Here is a 27052-nt window from a genome sequence, read left to right on the forward strand (position 1 = left end):
CGAATGTGCTTTTGTCACACTAGTATAGTGGGAAACCAACCCGATTATGCAGTTGAAGAAACTGCACATATATATATATTTTGGTTACAGCGAGTTCATGTCTGCTACTTTGTAATACTTCTCTCCTTAGCAACCAAAACAAATGTTCTCAGCAACTGCAAAACTGAGTTAAAGTTATCAGTAATGTGACTCTTTATAGGTTCTGTGATATGATGGATTCAGAAATGCATGTTTCGAAGATGTTAAATTATATTTCATTCACAAAGAGGGCATCCATAGCAACAATGCAACATATAGATCAATGAGCATGAAAACATAATTATATGTTCAATGTTGCACCATCATACAATAAATTATATGTTCTATAAATATATTCACACATGAACTTCCAGATGACTGAGAAATATATATAAAACATATAAGACATAATTATTTAAAAACAGAAAAACACCCCACCCACTCCTGAAAAACAACAAAACAAATCCAATAATATTTTATTAATAAATTAACAAATCTGTAGAATGTTTAAACGGCTTAATGGATAATAATAAGTACCAGCATTTAAACCAAAATAGATTGGCTAACTACACTGGTCTTTCTTCTACGAGTTCTACATGGTTCTTGAGAATCTTGGCTGTCATCAAGTTCAAATTCTTTTGACTGAAATAAAAATGGTATCACAATTATTATTTTTAATGTAAACTTTGCTACATTTATTAAATGTTCAGTACAGATTTTATCTCAACCTCCACCCCACACAATAGAATTTACCTCCTACTTGTTACAAATGTTTTCAGATGCCTTAACCATGCATTCACTGATTTTACTTTCACTCATTTCTTAATATAAGAATATCTAATCAGTCCTTTTCTTCCCTTCACTTCTTTAGTTTCACTTATTCTCTGATAGCATTTATTAGATTTGTCATCATGGCTTTAAACAAAATATTTGTATTTGTAAATCCTAATACCACATAGATAATGATTAATATATACTGTTTAAACTAAATTTTAGTTAAAACTATAAACAAAATTAATATTAAAGTATTTTACTTTTTGTAAATTATAGTTGTACTATGCAAACTCACATGATCTATTCTGGATAATGCTCTTTTCTTTCCTCTTACATGCTTCATGTTAGTGTTTGAGTCTGGATGACTTTTATTTGCCTCTTTATCCTTTTCCTAAAATGAAATAATGTCTACATATTAATTATATCTATTAAAAGCATTATGTTTAAGATGGATGTGACTCTTTTAAGATGATGATTGAAAATGGAAGTACAGAGACGCAAAAGTATATTGGTAGCAAAACAACCTTTGAACCAATTTCCTGGACATTCGAGAACCAAAATATTTCATAAATGTTGGTGGTACAAAATAATGTTAGCAATATAAAAATATAGTCCATAGAAAAAGGCGTTATTTTTTTTAAGTTGGCTACCCACACTGCAATTAGTTTTTTTAATTTTTATGTGTACTCTGAATGACATCTGGATCTCCATGCCAACAGCAATTAGTAATACTCTCTTCTAATGTTAGAAAATTGTTAAATCTAATACACAGAATATGTTTTTTGATTCTTATTAAATATTGAAACTGAAAGGTTGTTGTGTTTCGGTTAAGCAATGAAATTCAATGACAGAGGTAAAAATGTATCTTTCTAAATTATTTTCTGTCATATATCAAATTTTTGCATGTTAATTAGCACAAAATACATTTGGAATGTCAGTTGAATATGTTCAAATATTTTCCTCTGCAGCATGGAAGTAAAGTACTAAAGTATCCATTTCATACCCGTCAAATGAATATAAGAAAAACTGCACATTTTACAGCAAAACATGTAACTAATGATGTTAACACTTAAACCTTTTGCTTTAGGTTCCTTATTCCAGACAATGTAATTTTCTCTGTTTGCTTCACTAGAGCACTGATCTGTAAAATAGTAAAATATTCTCAACCCTGGAGTATAGTCAAGTTCTAAGTATCCTTACATTAGTTGAAAACTTTAACAAGAAAGGAAGGAAATGGTTATTTAAGTGGCCCTCACATATCAGTCACAGCGCCCGCGCGACTCCTAAAACTGGCCAAAAAGGGCATTTTCGCGAGGCGTCTGCCCGAACCCGTGGGCGTGAAAACCTGACTCACAAACCTGCGATTTTCCAAGCGCAATTTTAGGTCGTGGCAATCCTGTAGACATAATATGCTAGGGCCCTGCCTGGCGGCCTGCCGGAAACCGATCGGTGATCTGGCGGCCGCCTGAAGATTTTGATGAAAATTATTGGAAAAAAATCTTCCGGGCGCCGTGGGATTTTCACGGGGCCCCTCACAGCCACCCTATGATAGCCTCACGGCCCCCTCATGGATCCCGGGCGATTTGTACAACATCGGCCGGGCACCCCGCTGGTCCCGACTGGCGGCCTCTAAACGGCCCCCACAACTTTATACAACGCATCTATATATACTCGAGGCTCCACCAGGACGTCTACCGATCTGTTCTTTGATCAGCCGGCACCCATCAGATTATCTAGCGGTGTCCGACCGACGCCAAGGCGGCCGCACTGCCTCCACTGCGATCCAATGTTCAAAGGGCACCGCCCGGGCCCCGTCTAATATGTGAGGGCACACGTCGCAGACATGAAATTCGCCCGATTCATCCACGGGCTCTAAATCCCCCGGTGACTCCTGTGACCGCGGACGCCGGTTGATATGTGAGGGCCACTTTAACAACACTGAACACATTTTATTTATGGTTATATGGCGACAGACATATCAGGGTTTCTGCCAGAGGGTAAAACGGGTATGGCGCCATACCCAGATTGTATTTTTTAAAGTTAACTTTGTGACAAAATTAATTACTCTTATCATTACTGTATGATTTTCTTAACCTTAACCCTAAACGTAATCCATTTTCTTTCTGGGGGAGGCACCCCCATACCCCCATGTTGATTGCGGTTCAATTTCATAGTGTCATACCCAAACATTTCTTTCTGGCAGAAACACTGAAGGAGTAAACCCGCTGTCGCCACGTCATGGGCTACTCTTTTTTGATTAGCAGTAAATTATTATGATCTGTTTATTGAGGTCAGTGTCACTTTATCCGTTCTTTAGTTTGATTAGTAAAAAATTTACTATTTGTAAAAAAAAAAAAAAAGTTTTCACACATCACAATTTGACATAAAAATTGTATTCGAAAACCCCCACCATGAAATGAGTTAACAGTTTTTGGTAACACTGCTCACAAGTTTCATTAAAATGATATGACAGCTAAGCTAGTTTAGTATTTTATTTATTACAAACCAATTGCAAACAAGCTGCAATGCAGAAGTAAGCATATGTCAAGACCTACTACACATTATTTTTCTACGAATTGGGTCAGCAAGTGATCTATGTCATGGTCATATCAATATGACACTAGTAGATATTCGAGTGGTTTTTATGACAGGAGCAATATCTTACACTGGTGTGTACTAAATTAATTTAATACATTACATTTATCAATTGTATTGATGAGCTGGAAAATATTCAAAACACTTGTACAGCAGTCTAATGCATATTAATAATAACACCATTTAGGTTTTCCTCCAGAAAAGTTAAAATTTAAAGTTTGTTTAATGACCCTACATGGGCACATGAATTTATTAATCACTGGCCTTTTGATGTCAAACATTTGTTAATTCTGACATTAAGTCGATAGAGGAAACCTACATTTTCTCTTATTATCAAGGAATCTTTTATATGCACTTCCACATAGACACAGGGTTTCTGCCAGAGGGTATGAAGGAAAAGGTTATATACCCCAAAATCTTGAAAATTAATGGGTACTTTTTTATAATTAAAAAACTAATTATAGTCAGAGAACTGCTGTTTAAAATCTGTCAATGTACATGAAAGGCAATGTTGAATTTCAAAAGATTTCAAACTCATAACTACCAAGTAGAGGCACTTATGGTCTGTTTTGTTTTTATTATGTACCCTCAAATTATTTTCTGGCAGAAAGTCTGAGACAGGTCAGCACATACCATGGCTTTTGATATAGCTATCTGTGGGAAAGTGCTGCATACAAAAGTAGTGGGTTTTATCTAAGACTAAATGTCAAAATTACAAAATGTTTGACAAAATGTTAAAGATTCAAGAAAATTGCATTATGTCAGTTTAAATAAAATCAACTGGCATTTTTTAAATTATCAGGTAGTCTCAATTAATAATAAGCTTGGAATATACAAATGTATGGACTCAAATAGGATTCAAATTTGATTCATCCCCAATGATTTCTACTCATCTAGGGTGAGTGTTAGTTTGTAGCCCCGTGATACATCATACATGATTTCATTCTTTGTAATACCCCTGTCACACTCTACTGCGATGTACCGGACTTTGAAAATGTTCAACAAAGCAGTGTGACATCGCCAAAAATTGTGAAATCCATGACACCAGAATGCTTACAGTAGCTTACAGTACGCTCTCTTATTATGCTCTCACTGCGACACTATGCGTTCCCAGTTTAATCATCAGTACGCTCTCAGTGCATCCAAGTCGCTCTCACTGCGCTCTCACTTTGTTTGCAAGAGAGAAGGTTCCAGTGTCCAGAGGACAAGGCAGGGGTCAAGGAAGGCCATCTCCATCAGTCTCCATGGTCGCTCAGTCCTCCTCCATCGGAGTCTGCTCACAGCTCCCATGAGGAAGATCCTCCAGAGGAGAGTAGTGCAGCTGAGCCATCCTCTAGAGATGCCAGCCCAGCCTTCCTTACCAAAACCAAGAAGACCACAGACATCACTCTGGCAGAGGAAGAAGCCATGGCTGAGTGGATATAGGAAAATTATTGCCCGCATAACAAGAAACTGAACACCTATAAAGACAAACAAAGGAAGGATAAGCTCTGGGATGACAAGGCAGCAGAGATGGGAAGACCAGTGAGACCTTGCAGATTTGGTACAGGTCTCTCAGGATGAGGTACGGCCACCTTCTGAAGTAGTAGTCTGGTCAAGGAGCGATGGAGCTGACTGAGTGCGATGAGTATAGGTGTTGGCACAGTTTGCTTTCCTGAAGACCCATATATATGAAGTACAGCATTGCACAGTGGTCAGTTTAAGTCAAAAATTAAATATCATTTTCAGGTTATTGTAAAATTGAAAAATTGTGAAATAATTGTCTATAAATATATATGAAATTGTACTTAATTAACTTTTACTTCTTTGTTTTTGTCTTTGCAGATCAAGGCCAAGGCAGCTGCGGCGGTTGCTGCTCTTGGAGACGCGGGGGATACTGGAGAGGTTGGGGATGATGAAGGGCAGGAGGACCAGCTGGTCCAGCCATCCACCACGGGGACTTCTGATGCACCCATCATCTAAGACATGCACCCCAAGAAATCAACAAAGAAGTTGACTGCAGAGGAGGATCGTTTGCTAGCTGACATCACCGACGGGGGCAGAAGTCACTGGAGTGGCAGCAGAAGATGCTAGAAATGCTAAAACCACTTATGTAGACTGGACCAAGTTTGTGATGGAGGACCTGGATTCTTCTCTATGGTGCCACTCTCAGCTGCTGTACAGGTACCTGGGCATGAATGATGACATCAAACAGTCAGCAGCCTCAGCCCAGCAGTAGCAGCAGGTTCCGTCTCAGCAGTTCAAGACTCCGTCCCAGCAGTTCAAGACTCCGTCCCGGCAGTTCCTGGCTCCATCTCAGCAGTATCAGGCTATGTCTCCATCTCCCGCCATGTGGCAGCCACTACCGCAGTACTGGCCAGGCAACGTACAGCCTGGTACTTCAGTGTGGGGCTCCCAGTCAGAAGACTGGGTACAGGGCCAGATGCAGCCCCTGAGCTGACAACACTGCAGTCCAGTCCCTCTCCGATGATGACGACACAAGGTGGCAGTTTTATCTGCCAGAACCCCTCAGCCACCTCCACCACTATATTCCTGTGCAGGCTGGCGAGTCTTCTTTCAATCTGAGAATCTTTCCAGAGGCCAGTGACATCACTCTTTTGAGCGACTCATTTATTGAGAGACTGGTTAGCACAGATTATAACAAGGATCAACCACCTTCAGATGACAACCACAACAGGAACAAGGATAACTAGTGTGCCAGAGACAGTTGTCAGTGTTCCAGAGACGGTTTAATTGTCAGTGTGTCATATACAGTTAAATTTTCAGTGTGTCAGAGACAGATGCTCATCATGTTTTATTGAGGATATTATATAAAGGCATCAATTTATTATTATATGCACCTCAGTTTACTGCATTTACTCTATCTATCTACCCCAATGAATCTCCTAAATTATCCTAATTCACCAGGTATGTAAGTTACAGTCAATCTGTGAAACCAGTCGTTTCCCATAATGCCTAAAAATTTCAGGCATTTTGCGTAATACCTGTGACACTCAGTCATTTCATGAAATGACTAAAATCTTCAGTCATTTCATGAAATGACTGAAAATCATGGGCTCCTATTATACAATATGCCTGACTGATGATACTGCAATATGTATAACAACTGTGGCAATAGAATATGTTGGGATGAGATACCCAAGCAGAGCCGGGTTAAGCAACTGCGGAGCCCATAGCAAAACATAGTCTAGACCCCTACTACTGGCTAGTTACAAAAGTACCCCCCCCCCCCCTACCCCCCCTCAACCCACGCCCACTATTATCATAGCTTTACATACAACATAAACACACCTTAAAGGAGACCGGACACCAAAAGACATGTAGTGTGTAATGGATTAAGTTAGCGTCAAAGACCGCATTACTCTAACGCCCGGCTCGCTGCGAGGCACCGGTCAGCTGCGCGTCTTAGGTTTGGGGTAAAAACAGAAGTGGGTGGGATTATGCATAGATCTGAATGAAAGTGAGGCAATACGTCATCGGTGAGAGTTACCAAGCAATACCGGTACACGTGTTGATTCTTTGGTTATGCCTTTTAGTTTTTTTTGTGTTTTTTTGTCTCCAGGTTTATCGAAATTTAATTTACAAGATAATTAGTGTTATTATATACTGTCGACGTAATTATATGATGGTAAACTGCGCTGTGTTGAACTGCAACAGTAACAGCAATGCATCCCAAGAAACGGCCAACACCATGGTTTCGATTTAAAAAAACCCCGAAAGTTGTTTTAAAACATGGACGCATTATTGTCAGCAGGTTATGGTACATTTACAATGTGAAAATTAAAACAAGTATGTACTTAAGATATACATTAAATAAAGGTATTGCAATTTGTTCACATACGAATATTTAAACTTCACATTTATTTACGTATAATTACCAAATTAATTTTTACAGACAGCCCATAACGATTCCATACTAATGTCTCTTGATCTAGTTGGTTTGTTAACCTCATAACAAAACACCTTCAAAACGTTAATTATTACGTTAGTTAACAATGTTTATCGTCAGTTCAGTATATTGGTGTCCGGTATCCTTTAATGTTTGAACAATCAGTCAGATGTATTGTCGAAACAAAAGGAATCTTGCCAACAGTATTAAAAACCAGTGCAAATGCCATTAAACTATAATGTAATTGCATGTATGCCCCGAAAACGTGGGTCAAAGTTTAGGCCAGTAGACAAGTGTGATTCAGGCTCAGATTAAGTTATATATCGCGCCTTCGAGATTTAATATGAGCAAAGTCTTTTATAATGGAAGTAGTGTCAACCGTTCTCAACAACTCGCATTCGATGCTCATCAATGTCAGCATATTTAAACGTTTTTCTCCCATCCTCGTTCTTTGTGCATTTTTTATGCGACGCAATTTGGAAAACGAACGATCCCCCGTGCATTTTGTAACCATCATACACAAATACATGCGTAGCATCATTTCAATATTAGGAAAACATGATTGCATGTTGTGATCTTTGATGAGACAGTACATGAGCGGCTCCAATGCCTCGCCACCTGTCATCGCCGTGTTGTCCTGATCATCAGCTGCAGCATCTGACTGAGAAGCACTCGGATCAGTTGTCGTAGCCCGCTTGCCAAACTTCGTGTTGAGAAGTGCCACGAACTGTAGAAGTTCGTTTGCCAGACTGGCCTCCAAATCATTTGGATACTTGTTAATGAGAGCCATCGCCAATTTTGACCGTTGCTCCTCGGACATCGACCCTAAATTTCGCAAGAAGCCAAACTTGTTACTGATTTCCTCATATGCTTGCAAACGTTTCTTCAGTGCAGAAATCAAGCTGTCGATCACCAAGAACGTGCCGACTCGAAACTTGTTTGCAGCCGTTTCAGTTTTCTCCTCTTCAGATGACAATCCGAACTCATGATCATATTTACGGTTGCGTTTGCGCACCCTCTGTGTGTCTTGCCGATATTCAGCAGAATTTGTTAATTCCTTGGCTTTTTGTTCAGTGTCTTCAAATGTAGGCCGAAGCTTCTGAACAAACACGATCAGTGACTTGTATAGAGCGCATGCAGTGTTTAAGTCTTGGTCTGCTGACTGCAGGCTAGCGCTGCACATCTGGAATCTCTAAAACACCTGATGCCACATTGCTGCAAGCCCACGTGCTTCTTGTCGACATTCACCTTTCTGATTTTCATCTGCAGTAATACTGTCGATGACGTTGTTTATTTGACTATAGCCCATGTACAGTGCTTTCAGTGCATCAGCTCGGGCTGACCATCATGTGTCAGACATGCACTTTACACACGGTAGTTTGTTCTCAGACAATGCATCAGTTAGTAGAGACCAACGGTACATCGATGCAGAGAAAAATACATATAAACGCTGTATGAAATCAAAGAATATGGTTGCCTGTTCGCAACATGAGGCTGTGAACTGACCCACCAAATTGAGTGAGTGTCCAGCACATGGCACATACTCTGCTAATGGATTTAGCTTTCGAACATGCGCCTGCATTCCAATGTACCTGCCAGACATGTTGCTGGCGTTGTCATATGACTGTGCAAGGAAAGGGTCAAACTTGGACAACAACTCAATCAGCCTCAGATAGTTGCCATTATGAGGTGAACCCATTGTTTCGTCAGTACCACGGAATGCGAGACCTCTCTCTGCCAAAAACCGAATAATTTCTGAAAGGCGAACAAGTACTGCATGCCAGTAGTCACGTTCTGACTCAATTTGGCTAACTAATTGAGAGTCAACACGTTTCCGCTGTCCTTGCATGTAAGTATGACAATCATCGCTTGTCGGTGTGCAGCGCTAGTTTCGTGACGATGTATCAGATTGCTGGCATTCTTCCAGTCATTAAAGCCTTGCTTTGCAAAAACTGAGTTGTCAGAAACAAGTTTGCAGGGGAAACAGAAGAGGCAACCTCTGCATAACCAGTTTCTCGAAATACGTTCATTTGTTGGCTTATGCACATGAATAAAGAACAACTTTTGGCAGTGTCGAGCAGTCTTCTCATTTTGGTACATTCGTGAGGAATTACAGAAGTCAGAATCCGCGTGCTGGCAATCAAGCAGATTTCCTTTAGAAATCCAATATTCACGCACGTCATCAGTAATTACATGGTTGCCATTCACCAAGATCAGTAGAGTAAGAACCCATGGACTGCAATGTTTGCCCAACCTCATAATCTGATCCACTTGTTTCAGTTTCTGTCGTTCTACTCATTTTAACAGCCATTGATGTGCCTTGCTGCTCCTGTTCGACTGTTTCAGTCGATATCAACTGACTATCGCCACTTGCTGAAGAAGACGGTTGTACTTCTGTAGTCTCAGAGGCCGAGCCGCAAGAGGTGGACCCGGCTCTTCGAAAGATATCCGTCATTTTCAGAAAACATTTCAGCAATTCTTTCTCTTTACTTTTTTTTTCTTCTTTTGCTTTCCGTTTCGAATACCCTGAAAAGCATAGTGACATCGATAGCTATCTCTGCCAGATCCGCTCATAATACATCTGTATGCAAAGACATCAAAATAAGTGTGTTTGTGTGCAAAGCATCAGTTGCATAGATCAACTACAGTAGAAACATGCAATTCATTAAAGAATCGGTTAAAATAATTTTAAGGAAAAGCAAAAATAAGAATTGATTCTCAAGCCCGCGTTGTAAATTTTTATTCCGATCACCCCATACAATTCTTTTTTCATTACCCCCTCGAAGACAGGAAACGTGAAACAGTGTCCTAGTCTACTAGTATAATGGCATTAATTACCCCGATATTATGTATGGATTGTTTGTAAGATGTTAATAAAGAGTGATTGAGATTCGAATAATGACTTAAAACTGGTCAAATATGTGTTTTTTTCTAGGAAATAATTTCAAAAATAAGGACTTGCGAAACCCCGATGTATCATTTTAATGCTAAATACTGATCAACAATAATAATAGTGCACCATTAAAACAAGGTACATGTAAAGAAAACCACAACACACCATATCCAGATATTAACACATATGCTCCAAAGCCACCAACAGTGATGACTATAATGGGTCCAACTATTTACCGTCAAGACACTCCCAATATACCACAAGGTGTCCCCAGGATACACCAAGACTCCAAAAATATTGCTTACCATTGTAAAAATAAGATTTATTGTATTAAATATTTATTAGAAAATTGCTTAAGAAATTAAAGGGCCCATTTGAAATATTTAGTTATTTTCACGTTTTCTTATGTGTACTTGTACGCCTACGTGTGGTGACCTACTTGAGTGTTTTACGTCATCATTTTTAGCGCGTCACGTGATATTTCTACAAGTTACACGTTGACATAAACGTGTGACGCCGAGTTTACGCGTATGTACAAACTTGTAGAAGATGAACTTTCTATTTGTATTATTCTGCATCTTAAATTATATTGTTTTAAAACTTGAATGTATATATAACTGTTTTAGTTATTCTACAAAGAATAGTGTTGAATAAATCATTATAAATCACTTGTGAAACAGTGGCGTAACTGAGTCTTTATTTTGGGGGCCAAAGAGGGGCAAGACCTTCGTCTGAGGGGAAATCTAATTAAAATTAGCACCACTATTACATGTGGATCTAACAGCAGCCAGTTGGAGCTCATGTCCACCAATCAAAACCTTACTTGCAGAATCATACCAGTGATTTGAAAATAATTTGAAAATATTCCGAATTATCCTGAGGGTATACGATATGTTTCATGTGAATTACGATTGCCTTATTTAGACCAGTAGAACTAATTTTAATCAGATTGCTAACAACACTGCGTAGTCTCCAATGTCCAGGTAACATTTCGTCTTTAAATAATAATTTAAATATTGACCAATCACACTTCACTTTTTATAACGTTATTTTGGAGCATACAAATTCTAAAAATATCGGGCAAGTCTATTTTAGTGTCAGCAGTACAGTGAATCATACCAATACGTACGGGATGGGTTATCAGTCTTCAATTTTACATTAAAAATTATTTATTTATTTATAAAAAACAAACAACTAAATCAGTCTTCAGTTTTACATTACAAATTATTTATTTTATAAAATAAAACATGTTTTAAGGCATTCGTAATTCACACGAAACATGTCGTATACCCTCAGGATAATTCGGAATGTTTCAAATTATTTTTAAATCACTGGCATGATTCTGCAAGTAAGGTTTTGATTGGTGGATATGAGCTACAACTGGTTGCTGTTAGATCTACATGTAATAGAGGAGCTAATTTTAATTATAATGTTTGGGGGGCCACTGCCGTTTTTTCATCCATATTTCTTTTGCACACTCAAAGGTCAAATTGGGGGGGGGGGGGGCGATGGTGTGAATGGGTGGGGGGGCCGCCCCAGGCCCCCCATAGTTACGCCACTGTTGGGAAGCATGTCAATTTTTCATTTAAAATATAAAGCCATCATGTTCAGTTCTACTACATCTAATCTATGTATCGCACACATATGTTTTGTGACAGTCAAATTTTTACATTATGAAAAAAGCCGGTCCAATCATAATGTAGTTTTCATACACGTACGTGTACGGACAACGTCATTTCTAAACAGTGTTTCTACAAGTTCATTGTGTAATGTGACGTCACATGTACCCGTACATGTACACATAATCAATCTAAAACTCTCTAATAACTACAAATGAATCAATCACACGCACAATCTTTGCATAATTAATTACAGAATAATAATTTTAAAATGCGTTGTTAGTGGACAAAAATTTAGACTAAATGTAAGACCTGTAGCCTACGTGAATTTTTTCTTGAGCTGATGATAGCAAGATGGCACAACGAGATTGAGAAAACGTAAGGTGGCGTGGTCTCATCAGAAACCTTTTGCAACTCGCCTGTCATGGGTACCTCTGACTTTCTGTTTGTGTCTGTGTGCACGTGTGTTTAAATATGATATATTTGTGCATGTGTGTGTGCTATCATACACACGCAAACATCTAATAAAATGTCGATAAAGAGGGAGGGGCACTATAATTAGAGTAGGCAACTCAAAAAAGGTTTACAGTAAAATGTGTTTATAATACCAGCGTATCAAATTACCAATGACAAAACAGTCGTGCATGCGGTTTTATGCCGGGACAGAATTTCTATCTATTGATTGCACGCGCCCTTCACTTTTAGCATGCCACGCTCGTGCCGTATAAAGTTTAAACTAAAGTAAAAAAAACAAAAGAAAGAAGAAAAAAAGAGATCCGCGGGGCCCCTGAAAGCGCGGGGCCCGTAGCATTTGCTACATCTGCTACGTTGTTAATCCGGCACTATACCCCAAGAAGTACCAGTTACACCCAAGTCATACAATTATGCACAAATATATCACCATATAATTATAATAATTGGCCAACTGGGATTTTTAAGTTTAAGTTAATATGATTTCATTTAAGCAAGGCATTATGCATAAAAGAAACAGAACAAAATTTATTTCATTCACATGAATTATAATCATATTTATTTCAAACAAACAATATTGTGTACTATGTACTTTTGAACTTTAGAACTGTCTTTTTTAACTGTCTTTTTATATCATCCTGTCTTGCCTGGGCGCAGAGCCTGCAGTACAGCTTGAGGTATTCTTGTTGTTTCTTGGCTGCAGTGCTGTCACGGTTGGGCCCTGTCATGTTGTTCACCTCATTCATGTTTGCAACAGCTCTCCAAGCACTTGGGATCAGTTGATGGTTGGCATCCTCCACATCCATTGCAGAATTCTGAAGGGCAGGATAGCGTAGTCTCATCAAATTATGAAGACAGATGCAGGCCTCGATGATAAGTCTTATGTTGTCAGGTTCATGCTGCATGGCGGTCAGGAGAATCTGCCAACAGTGTTTCGGCCAGCAGGGTAAAAACGGAAAAATTACGTACCCGAAAATAATTCTAGGGTAAAATTACATACCCAAAATATTTTTTTGCACCATACAGTCCATATCACTGTTATTCAGTCTCACACTTTGGGGTTTTAAGTCTTCAACAAAAACTTGGAGGAAAGTTATGTCCTTTGTTGAAACAAGACATTCTCTTGAACAAAAATAGAAAGTGAAAAGAAGTCCATCTAAGCAATTCAATCGTGTACAAAAAGAAACACTTTCTAAAATTTAAGAAACTGGGCGTGTGTGTGTGTGTGTGTCAAACCATTGCCATGGAATTCAGTCAAACCTAGCATTAATAGATATAATTATGCTTTTGTCTTCCTAGAGTGTTTAATACATTATCTGTAGTAATTTCATTACATGAATCCATAATTAAGTACAAGTAGCACTTGCTGTATATCAACTTTGTACATTTGTGAAAAATATTGTATTAATAGATTTAATTTATACATTCATGTGCTTACAACTTTTCTATCTTTAGTTTATATGTGAAATATATTTTATCTTGATGGGCGAGTTTTTAGTTTTTTGTTTAAGTTCATAAAAAGAATAAATAAAATAAAATTCATAACAAAAATACAATGTATTGATGCTGTAAACCTTTTTGTTGTTACTTTTATGATGTTAATAGGTTATCGGACATCTAAATAAAATATGTATGCGCCATGAATAGGAGGGGTTGAATATCACACGCAAAGAGCGTATGGGAGGGTTCATGACATACTCTATCAAAAGGATTAGGATAAAATAAAAAATAAAAATGAAGTTTGTTTAAAACATTAAATAATTGTATTTTGGTGTAGACCTGTACATGAGAGGGCAGGATGGGTAGTTATGAATGGTTCCTGTTTATTATATGCAATAATAAAAATATGTTTAAATGGTAGGCTACCGTTTTAACCATACTGTGCTAACGAAACTGGTTCGTTTTTTTGTAGTGATTCCATTTTAACCTGATCCCATTGGTTAAATTTCAGCCAACCGTTTGTGGCTTACATTTGCTAGACTTTTTTTCTTTTTTTTTCACTCAACACGTGAAATCAAATGACCTTTTCGAGAACAGTCAAAATAGTTAGGGAAAGTTTTCATCATTCGCTGTCGCTGAACGCAGCCTACTTCATGAATAATCGGACAATTAATTCAAAAATATGAAGGCAAGTTTACAAATTTCCTGCTGACTGTTACATTCATCATTCATTCTCCCAGTGGTGTAGCGTGGGTGGGACCACCGGGGCGGTTGGACACATGGAAGGGACTTGGGGGAGTGCTAACGGTCCACTGGTTGCCTTGCCCCGGGCGCTGGCAACCCACGTTACGCCACTGCATTTTCCTACGAAACATGGAAAATATCACTATAAGCTGGCCTGGATTTCACACTCCAAATGCCGGGAAATCGCTTCTCCGGACATCTACAAATCCATTTTTTTTAAGAAGGAGGGCCCAGACACCCCCTCCCAATAAGGTGCCTTCGTGATCACTAACTGATAACTACATACTCAATTTTTTTTTTTCAGACGGAAACCCTGGCCAACATTGGGCCAGGATGTTGAAGGTGTTCTCCACAATGCGACGCCCTCTGGATATCCTGTAACACATCATCAGTCAGGAAGAAATATGGCATGTCCCTATCGTCATTTGATAGGGGGTCTGCTGGTCCCATCTACTAGGCACTCCTTCAGCTCTGATTTATTGAAGATCTGTGCATCTGACATGTGTCTGTGGCCTCCAACATCTATCCAGAGGAACTTATAGTCTGCGTCGATGAGACCCATCAGAACAATGGAAAAGAAGCCTTTATAGTTGTGATAAAGGCTTCCACTGTTTAGTGGCTTTCTGCAGGAAACATGTTTTACATCAAGAGCTGCACAGGCATGAGGGACATTCCATCTATGTGCAAACATCTCAGCAATGGCACGCCATTCTTCAGGGGAGATTGGACAGCTGATGACTTCCTTCTTGTACTTATCTATGATGGCCTGGCAGACTTCTCATACTACGACAGACATGGTGTTATGAGGAACTCTGAAGTCAAACTTCATACTGGCGTACTTGTCATCGGATGCTAGGTGGCGCATAGTCATTGCAATCTTCAACCCTGGTTCGATAGCCTTCCTATACCGGGTGTCTTGTTTGGTGCATCTTGGACCAAGTCTGGTAAGGAGCTCATCAAACATCTCTGGTGGTACTCTTAGGAAGTTGAAGAAGGATGCAGAATCTTTGTGTTGTAGCTCAGGCATTAGGCGGTGATAGTGGCCGAAATTAACTTTTCTCCTCATGTGACGTCTAACCATGATCGGACCCAGCATCTCCTCCTCCTCCTTGTCAAGATGTGGACAAAGGCCTGGTCATCCTGTGCCTGTTGTGCATGCATATGTGCTAACAGCTGTACAGTTAACACATTCTGCTTGTCTGCGGCATGGTGAAGAGCAGATGCACACTGATTGTGTATAGATGATGAAGCTGTATTTATACCAAAATGTGTGTGTGGGGCTCAGTGGAAGTGGGATCGCACTGTGAACCTACTGCAAACATTGGAACAATGCCTTGGACGTATAACGAGCGTCATAGTCTCAGTGGATGTAGAATGAGCAGAAACATGCCCATAAAGTGTAGTAGAAGTGCAGTAACAGTGCTGTAAGAATGGGAGAGGCATGTATTGAGAGCCCAATAAGCGTACAGCAGTCGCAGGGGATGATTTGTGCAATTCCAAGACGCTTCTATGCATTGTTGCTATGTCCACAATATGCTCATGTAGTTCACTTTGCGCTGCCATGGCAACTGTACTGCAGGGTTGAAAATTAGCAGTTGCCCAGTTGCCTGTGGCGACCTTTATTGGCTACGGGCGACTAAGAATTTTACAAAGGTAGTCCGTTAGGCGTCCATCGATTTTAGGATCTGGCAAGTATGGTAGCAGTTGAAAAAGAAACACACTGAAACTGAATCGAATGTAACAAAACACACTACAGATCTGGCAGCAGAAGACATGGAACATGTTCTATATTTTCACAGCGTCAAAAATAATGAATAAAGATAACATTCATATAAAAACTTATTAATTTAATAAGTTTTAAACCCATACCATCTCAAATAACATTTTATTGGGGGTAAAAGTTCAGTGTAAATTAAAACAAAAATTAATTAGAAATTACCATCAAGCTGCATAGGTTAACACATTTTTTCTGATACAGGTTTAAGGCAATTGATGGAACATCTAAGGTAATCGGAATAACAAAACCGTAATACATGATCAGGGTCGTATCTCTGCAGAAAACAGGTTTTAAGGCAATTGATGGAACATCCAAGGTAATCGGATTGACAAAACCGTAATACATGATCAGGGTCATATATCTCTGTAGAAAGCAGAGTCGAATGGGCATTTGGCAAAATAGTGGATAATTCCATGGATCGCTATTTAGTGCCTCGTCTATAAGAGAACAGTCACTCCCGAGGAAATCATTTACTGGGAATATCTCTCTTGCATTGTCACAAAGAGGACTGACACTCCCAGACTGGTTTACTAAAGCATGTACAGTTCTACCTTTAGTCTCTTTGTACTGCATTATTTTTTACTTCAGAAACAATGCAAGTCAAGCAGCATACCTTGGCTCTTCTAGCATTTTGCCTTCACCCCTTATTAAAAATAAAATTTAATATGTATAATTTAATAGTACTTTGTAAAGTAACATTTTGATTTACACTGGATTTCTTTTTTTTTTTCTTTTTTTTTTGAGTTGGTAATGGTTTAAAACTTAATAACATGTTTTTATGAAATTTGACTTTATGCATTATGAAATTAAACGCCAATTCATCGGTTTTCTTTTGACGCAAACAGACTATATACGGTGAGCACATGGTTATTATTCAACAAAAAAACCCACATTCTAATTTTGATTTTGGCTATGCAATTAAATTTCAATGTGATAATTGGAGGGTTAGTTGAATTTGAGAAGGGCCAGTAAGATTTTTCTTTAACTGGCCCTGCTGGCGACCATTGTTTTCATGTTAATTTTCAACCCTGGTACTGTGTCATTACACCGCTCTCATCAGAACGCCTACCTGCTGCACTTGTTTTGTGCATGCACAAAGCAAGCACTGAAGTTTGGCGCTCAAGGTAGCTCTCTTGTTCTTGATAGTTTCCACTGCGTCACCAAATCGTTCTCAGAGACCTTACTGCACTTTGCCTCACACTTTCATACTTTTCAGGTTGCAGTGGGTGCACCAGCGTGATCGCAGTAGAGTGTGACAGGGGTATAAGATGCTAATCTTTATAGTACCCGGTACTTTATTTATAACAAGTACACTAAGTTGGCTCAAACCTAATTTTTTCTAACTTCACTTACACTTGAAGCCATTTGACCACTGAACATCTACATATTATTTATATCCCTTGTTGTTTAGAACTCATAATAGTGAATTTTGTGTTCATTTTGGTTACCACCTTGGCAGCTATCTTGAATTTGAAGAAAAAATTAGACACAAAACCCCTCAACCCTAAACACAATATTTATGTGTATTCCAAACAACAAAAAGCATGCTTTTGAACCAGAATAAAATATTCTAAAGAACTGACTAAAACAAACAGTAGAACATTAATTCAGTACCTCTACATTCTGTGTAGTGGTTTCCTTTTTCTCTTTTCTTAAATATTTTGAAATTCCATCTTTCTTGATTTTATCCTGATTAATCACATTCCCAAGTCTGAAACAGTAAAATTAATATGTTCAGATAATTACTATATACTTCATATTACTCCCCAAAACTTAAAAAATTATTAAATGAAAATTCAGAACTAGTTCAGATATTATTTTGTACATAAATTTTTATTTTAAATTAAAAAAGAAACAAAAATAGGAAAGATATTTGTTAAATTATAGACTACATGCCAGTTTTAAGAATCTTTTCAAATAATTGTGTGTGTACATGTATGTGTATGTGCATGCGTATGTGCATGTGCATGCATGCATGCGTGTTACTGGGGTTTCATTTTATTTTGTACTAAATAAATTAAGTTTGATGTTTTATTCACTTTGTTCAGCAAAGCAAACATACAGTTATAATCTAATTTAAAAATAAAAAATAAAAAAATATGTGAACTGATTACTTTTACAATATACATGTACATGTTTACAAACAACCATCTGGTAAGATTTTGGAGTTAACTCTATATTCGAGGATTGGGCCATGGAAATACATTTGCCCATATTTACTTTTACCCGGATGGGACAAAAATGCTGGGGAGAGAGTCAAGGCCAAAACCCTCTAACTTGGTAACTGAAAATAATGATAAATAATAATAATTGGTAAACTAATTTCCAGTTTGGTGAACAAATTGTGAAAGATTTTCCTCTACTTTTTTTTAACAACCAAAGATGCTTTGCAACCAGTTTTATAGAAACTGTTCCACCTCACAGTTAGAATAAGCACCATGCACATTTGCCTGCCCACATATTACATTTACTGTTGTCAGCTGGTTGTAAAGTGACAAAAAAATGCTATCAAACCATTATTAATATGAAATATTGTTTGAGATGTACACAATACATTGTTGACACTAGCATGAAAGGGACATGGAGCAGTACCCTTCAGTACCACTTTAACTATAAAACTCACCCATAGAATGTCATCTGCTCATGTATGTAGATTGAAATTACAATTTCTTGATTAGCTAACTGTACTAAACTATATTTGATTATTCTTTTGTTAATCAGTATCTACTAGATGAGGAGCCATATTTTATGTAAGTAGTATTTAAAAAATAGAGAAAATATATAATTTCAAATACTGTAAGCAGATGGAATTCTTCACTTATGGGTGGGTATTTCTGTTTTATTCAAAACATGTTTTTACAAATTACACTTACAAATAAAACATTTTTGTTGTTTTTCCCAACCACATTTCCTTTTCTTTTCTTGTGAGAAAAATGAGTCCCTATATAATGTGAATAAAAATTTGGTCCAAATTTAACAGTCAATTTGCATAACTATGACGAAGTAAAATAATGGCAATAAATTTATGGCAGACCAATGAATCTTACTTATATGTAGATAATGTACGACTAGGATCATGCTGTGTTATTTAATTTTTTTTACATATAATCCATTACTGTGCAAAAGAATGTAGTAAAATGTTGTTGTTTTTTCACAGGATTTATTTGACAATAAAATAAAGGCTGATATGCCTTGTATGTGTGATAAAAAAACACAAAAAATAATGTTTATCAAATATTTGCTTTTGTAGTCCTTAGAATAATTTAAAATAGAAATACTATTGATGCTTACAAAATATTAATTTTGCCATTATTAAATCACATATGGGATAAATATACAGAAGGCCAAGGAGAAAATGAATATACTGTAAAATAAAAAGTTTAATTAGATGCACTTCATACAATATTTTGTTTTGTTAAGCGTACCAGCTACAACAGAATTTATAATGGAACAGGATCGTAAAATGATTACAAGTATGATCATAAGTTCTTTGTAATAGTATGAATCAAGGGTAACCATTAATAATGTATATTTTAAAAGTTCAGTTTTTTTTTTTTTAAATTTGAATTATAGCTTGAGAATGAGAATTTTATAATTAACATAGGAGATACAGTCCACTTTTTGTTCTATTGTTCTCTGTATGAAAATGTTCACTCATTTCTACAATAAGTGACCCCTCCATGATTGACAGCCGCTCTGGACTAATAATATTTTGTGGTTCAAAGACCATGGACCCAGCTTTGCTTGGATGCTATTACCGGGTAAGTTAGACAACATAATTTTTTCAGTGTACAACGTTTTTGTATAGTTAACATTAAAATTATTTAAAATAATTGTCTGCTCCAACCGAATCATTATCATAGTAAACAGATACCTTTACCATGTGTTAACAGTGATGACAGCTATGCAGAGCCTACAACTGACGTAAAATCAGTCTTTTCCTGCGAAACACATCACATTATTATTATTGTATGGAAAGTAAAGTTTTGCCGAAAGCTATCAATTCTATGAAGGTAAGAATTTAACAAGAGTACCGGTGAAGTATGTGTTAAGGTCTCACTACACAGATGTCATCTGCCATTGAAACCCATGTTAAACTGCCCAACTTCAAGTGAAGATTGCCCATAGAACGGGTTCTCGTTGGCACTAACAACATACACCATTGCAAACATACATTATATAAGCATTTATTTTCACTCCAAAATTGAGAACATTTCCGTCTCAGTTTTTTGCTATATGACCGCATCTGGCTGTAGTACCGGTCCGAATAGGTGGTTCATTAACCGATTCACTCCGGCTGTCACTTGCGCTATATACCCATGTCCCAAAAGGTCGATGCACAATATTACAAAATAACATGGGCAAAATACAGCCAGAAGGCTTACCATTAAACATACATATTGTTTTAATTCTTCACCATTTGCTAGAAGTGAATATGTGACCCATAACATGTGTCCCAGTTAGGAACTATAGTGGACCGTGATCAATGAACTGTCACCCGGAAGTGATCTGTGTAGTGAGACCTTAAAGTCTAGTGACCGATTTTGTCAAACTTGGTTTGAAGTCAGTTTGATAATTTGGGTCATTTACACCATGAAAAGCTATACTAGAGCCATGTAACTTATGAACTCTAACCAATACACCAAAAGATAGATGCACCATACCATGCAATAAAACTTCATATCACATTGTTACTCCTTGGTCATCCACACAATAGATGGTCATCAAACAAGCAGCCACTATATGGTAATGTATGACCTTGTTGGTAGTTCTGATATGGGGAACATACCAAGAAGCTAATTATCTAGTTAGTTCATTAAAAATATTAGTTTCCATCAATTGTTGCTATGGGCAACAATTGTTTCATAATGAAGTGTTGAAATCCTGTTTTTTTCTGTATATTTCAGCATGAAGATCCACATATTATTAATGGCAGATACAAATTCTACTTTCATAGTAGAATACTATGTTATATATTCACAATACCATCAAAACTGTGTGTCATTATGACTGTACATTCGAAAAAATGCATTATGCACAAAATCACAGAAATTAGGGTGAATTTGGATATTGACCTTGTGACCTTGAATTTTGACCTTTTACAATGAGAAACTCAGTGTTAGACACTCAGATCAATTTATTTATTACATGTAAGTATACTAGAATATACATTTTGACACACACACCCCTAAAAAAATAAAAATAAAAGAAAAAGAAAAATAATAAAAATAGATAAAATTGACGTTTGCAATATTTACCCAAATAGGGCCCCCATACACTTGGCTGAAATCCACATCGATGTAATTACCTTTTATAAGGATGCTACACTAGTACATTTTCATTTTGGCTTGCTAAACTTATATATTTTGGGATAGACAGTAATTTCATGTTTTACATTATGGTCTCACTACACAGATGTCATCTGCCATTGAAACCCATGTTAAACTGCCCAACTTCAAGTGAAGATTGCCCATAGAACGGGTTCTCGTTGGCACTAACAACATACACCATTGCAAACATACATTATATAAGCATTTATTTTCACTCCAAAATTGAGAACATTTCCGTTTCAGTTTTTTGCTATATGACCGCATCTGGCTGTAGTACCGGTCCGAATAGGTGGTTCATTAACCGATTCACTCCGGCTGTCACTTGCGCTATATACCCATGTCCCAAAAGGTCGATGCACAATATTACAAAATAACATGGGCAAAATACAGCCAGAAGGCTTACCATTAAACATACATATTGTTTTAATTCTTCACCATTTGCTAGAAGTGAATATGTGACCCATAACATGTGTCCCAGTTAGGAACTATAGTGGACCGTGATCAATGAACTGTCACCCGGAAGTGATCTGTGTAGTGAGACCTAAGCCCGTGAGGAGTTTCATGGAAAACCATAGATATTAATGAATATGTTACGGGTATGATTCAATTCTAATTATGTGAAATGTTTGCAATGAGATGGATGAACAGTTTGTTTTGGACTAACTATTGATGACTGTATTCATCGGAGAAGGTGCTGTCTGATTAATGAAGTTATTGTTCTTTATTAGAAAGGAAACTTTTGTTTAGCATGGGTACTCTGGTAACACATTTATATTAGTGACTTAGTTATTGTATGTGACACATTACCATTCCAAATTGTTCCTACATGTGAGGTTTGATGGTCCTGTATGCATCTGTATGCAAAATATGATCTGGAGAAGGATTTAGTTATGTGCAGTAGAACGTGAAAAGTAGGTCACAGTGACCTAGTAATAGTATGCGACACACAGCCATACCAAGTTGTTCCTACATGTGAGGTTTGATGGTCCTGTATGAATCTGTATGCAAGATATGGTCCGGACATGGATTTACTGTTATGTGCAGTAGACCATGACAAGTTGGTCACAGTGATCTTGTAATAGTATGTGACACACCACATCCCAAGTATGCATCTGTATGCAAGATATGGTCTGGACAAGAAAAAGTTAACAGACAGAAGGATGGACTTTCAGATGGACAGACGTATGGACAACGCCCATACGATAATACAACCCATCATAGATGGGCATATAAAAATCACTTGCCATGTCTTACAATGGAACTTATAGACATGTTTTTCTGATTATCGCCCAGCAGTTTACGACGTTGTCGATAGATGGTGTAACCGTACGGCCGCCATTAAGGGAGTGAAATTCACGCAACAATAAAGTGACGGCATTGCATCTGGCGCAATTTCAGTATTTATTACTTTCTTGGAACGTTTTGTAAAAGCAAAACCAGTCTCTCGGATAATTCAACCTCATTTAAAGATTGTATATTCATATCAATGTCAGTGGAAATCTGTGAATGATTAAAAACATAAATAATAAAGCACCTATACCCGCCAATACAAAAGCATAGCAAATAAATTAAACATGCGCAAGTAAATAAGCTTGATGGTTATTAAGTGAAACTTTACTGAATACATCCTAAAATATAGAAAAGATATTTCAGTTATGTACGTTTATAGAAAACACGGTTTACCATTTTAAAAAAGAAAGACTGACCTTAGATCTAGACGTCAATATTTAGCTGTTACTATTATTAGCTCTGGGCTATTCCAGATGTAATCACATATGGTTGAAGTGGGACACAGTTCACACTTCCAAATATTGCTCTCTTATTTTTAATTAATTTTTTTTTTTTTTTTAAATAGGAGTTATTATGGTGTTAAATGTGTGCAAATAAACTGATAAATAAATAATTTACTAACGTAATACGCATGCAGGCCACACCAAACATCACACCCCCACCCACTTCGTCAAATTTTATTTTTTAATTATTATTATTTATATTTTTATTATTAATTTATTAATTAATTCCTTAATTTGTTATTATTTTATTATAAATATATTTTTAATAATTTTTGTTTTTGTTTCTCTGTCATCTGATGTCCCCATCCGCAGAGGCTAAAATACTGTTTTAAAGTTCAATATATTAGGCTATACAGGTGTCCAGGGAAATTATATTTGCTTGCATAAGTTTAACTTATTCATTATACTTTTGTATTCATGTGTATATAAATGCTTTATTATTTACGTTTTTAATTATTAACACACTTCCACCAGCTTTGATATGAACATATGGCAGACCGATCACGTGATTCTAAACATGGCTGCGCAGAGTACTCTGACGTCACTGGCCAATAAACCCGTCTATTGATTCATTTAATCAGTCTTTGATAACTGTACAGTCAGACAAATGGCCAAAATAAAAGTACAGTCACACACACACACACATTAAGCTCATGGAAGGAAGGAAATGTTTTATTTAATGATGCACTCAACACATTTCCAATACCAATTTATTAACAAAGTTCTGTTTGCACATCAATTATACATTTACTTTTTCATTTGAGCTACAAATTAAAACTATAACCCTACAAAAGTACATTTGTACTAATAGATCTTGATACATTTTAATTTTTATTTTTGTTTCTTTCGAAACCATTTATTTTTCATTTGGATGTAATTGCTTTTCGTTTGAGTAATTTGACTGAATTAAACAAATATAATTATTGACAGACTAGATGGCTTTGCAGGTTGGCTATGTGATGGCTATATGGCATCAGACATATGGTTAAGGACCACACAGATATTGTTAGAGGAAACCCGCTGTTGCCACTTCATGGGCTACTCTTTTCGATTAGCAGCAAGGGATCTTTTATATGCACCATCCCACAGACAGGATAGCATATACCACAGCCTTTGATATACCAGTCGTGGTGCACTGGCTGAAACGAGAAATAGCCCAATGGATCCTAGATAGACCACATATCAAGCGTGCTCGTTACCACTGGGCCATGTCCCGCCCGTCATTAAGCTCAAACAAAAAGCATGTTGAATAAAAGATAAAAAGACTTTTCTATTTGGTCACTCCCTTTTATAACTAAACCAATTTTAACCATGAAGAGCAATTATAAAAAAATCATTGTGGGGTGTTTTTTTGTGTGTGTGCATGTTGGGATGGGGGAGTAGCCTATGTGATTGTGAGATTTAAGGGGATAAAGAAGTCTTGTCAGAAATGTTATAAATGATTAAATTCAATGAAAATAGAAAATGTAGGCCTACTGAATACCAATTTATTTTTAAAATTCTGTTTGCACATCAATTATACATTTACTTATAAAATATAATAAGTAAAATAATTATTTAAATTTCTTTGAGTATAAATGTGATTTAACATTTAATTTTTAATTTTCATTTCAGCAAAAAAAAATTCATATTTCTTTTTTTGTTTCTTTCGAAACCATTTATTTTTCATTTGGATGTAATTGCTTTTCATTTGAGTAATTTGACTGAATTAAACAAATATAATTATTGACAGACTAGATGGCTTTGCAGGGTGGGACATAGATGATAAAATTTTTAAGGATAAACATTTTCTAGAGAAAGTACATGGGTCAATAGCAGTTATGGTAAATATAATGTTTTGTTCAGGTTTGTTGACACGAGCAAGATTTTTGACAAATATCCAATTCCAGAGAACTGTGAAAAACTAGTTACTCCAAAAGTTAACAATGAATTATGGCAAAAAAATACCATGGGCTTTGCGTAGTAGGGATCAGTCGGTTTAATACATTAAAAAATCTTTGAATTGCAGTATGGTGAATCTAATCAAAGTGACAAAGACAAAGCTAAAGAATATTTGGCAGACAGTCCAGCTCTTCTTGGAAATTCCAACCATACATATATTCGATCAAAGTTACCATGGTCTATACGCTCTTTGTGTACATCCACCACACCGACAACTTCAGAACCTTTTGGTGATGATTTACATGACTTGAAAAAGCTAACATCTTCCTTTTTCAGCATGCAGCCATTTTCTGGTAGTTCTTTTTTAGAGGGAAGCAGATGCCCATGGGGCAGAGGTTGAAACTAAGGCAACAGAATGATTATCACAACAACTTCAGCCAAGGAAGGGGCCAGTATCCAAAAAGCGTTGGCAAGTATGACTGAAATATCTGTAGATTCAGTTTCCAGACATGTTCATGCATGGGAAAAACTGACATGTGATAAATGGATTTTACAAACAATTCAGGGATATAAAATAGTTTTTGACTACTCCAAAACAGTTGAAACCTTCAAATCCTATCAAGTTTTCAGTTGACCACAAAGTTTTAATTTCAAAGTCCTTAGCTTGGTAGAAAAAGGTGCAATTATAAAAACTAAGACATGGGAAGATCAATTTATATCTAACTTGTTTTTGGTAAAAAAAAGGGGCAGTTTAGACCAGTGATTAATTTGAAACAACTTAATACTTGTATTGAGTATTATCGATCATTTCCAATAGGAAACTTTGAGGCTAGTTCTTGAATCTGTTCTAAAATGGGGGAGGGATGTAGTCCAGCGGTACACTATTCGCTAGATGCATGGTCAATCTGGGATCGATTACCATCGGTGGGCCCATTGGGCAATTTCTTGTTCAATCAAAGGCTGAAAAAGGATAGATCGGTACTACAACCGTATGCGGTCATATAGCAAAAAAACCCAAGATGGAAATGTTCTAAATTTTGAAAATAAATGCTTAATACAGTAATAATATAATTTATGTTTGCAATGGTGTATGTTGTTATGCCAACGAGAACCCATTATATTGGCAATCTTCATTGGAAATTGGGCAATTAACATGGATTTCAATGGCAGATGACATCTGTGTAGTGTGACCTAAATAAAAATAAATATGTCTTCAATATTCAAATATCAACACATTTAGGTAAGTAATAATGAAAAAGATGAAAATAAATTGTTAATGTATTTGAATTTTGAATCTTTATTTATTTTCAAGTTATATGCAGACCTGTTTACATCAACTGCTTTGTACCAGTAGTTTCACTTAGTCTTGTCAGTGTGGTTAGGCCATCGGTCTACAGGCTGGTAGGTACTGGGTTCGGATCCAAGTCGAGGCATGGGATTTTTAATCCAGATACCGACTCCAAACCCTGAGCGAGTGCTCCACAAGGCTCAATGGGTAAGTGTAAACCATTTGCACCGACCAGTTCAACAAAGACCATGGTTTGTGCTATCCTGCCTGTGGGAAGCGCAAATAAAAGATCTCTTGCTGCTAATCAGAAAGAGTAGCCCATGTAGTGGTGACAGCGGGTTTCATCTCCAAATCTGTGTGGTCCTTAACCGTATGTCTGACGCCATATATCCGTAAATAAAATGTGTTGAGTGCGTCGTTAAATAAAACATTTCTTTCTTTCTTTTAGTCCTGTCAGTAGTTTGTTTCTTGTCAGTAGTAAAAGGTGTATTAAAGGATTCAAGGTGATAGTCATAAACAGAACAAGTGAACACAGTATTG

General features: G+C 36.9%; 1 protein-coding gene across 3 annotated transcripts in view; it reads right to left on the reverse strand.

Moving 5' to 3' along the window:
- Positions 1–482: 482 nt before the first annotated feature.
- The window catches only part of LOC121380389 (HORMA domain-containing protein 1-like), a 265685-nt gene continuing 239115 nt past the window's right edge, over positions 483–27052 (reverse strand). For 2 of the 3 annotated variants that reach the window (XM_041509181.1, XM_041509180.1), the window contains 4 exons: positions 17835–17931; positions 1868–1933; positions 1088–1183; positions 483–660 (listed from right to left, as the gene is read on the reverse strand). In XM_041509181.1, coding sequence (XP_041365115.1) covers positions 562–660; positions 1088–1183; positions 1868–1933; positions 17835–17931 — 358 coding nt within the window. In that variant the 3' untranslated portion in view covers positions 483–561. The remainder of the gene's footprint in view (positions 661–1087; positions 1184–1867; positions 1934–17834; positions 17932–27052) is intronic. The other variant, XM_041509182.1, reaches the window with a different exon arrangement.

Source organism: Gigantopelta aegis, chromosome 9 (genome assembly GCF_016097555.1).
Source record: "Gigantopelta aegis isolate Gae_Host chromosome 9, Gae_host_genome, whole genome shotgun sequence".
NCBI classification, from domain to species: domain Eukaryota; kingdom Metazoa; phylum Mollusca; class Gastropoda; order Neomphalida; family Peltospiridae; genus Gigantopelta; species Gigantopelta aegis.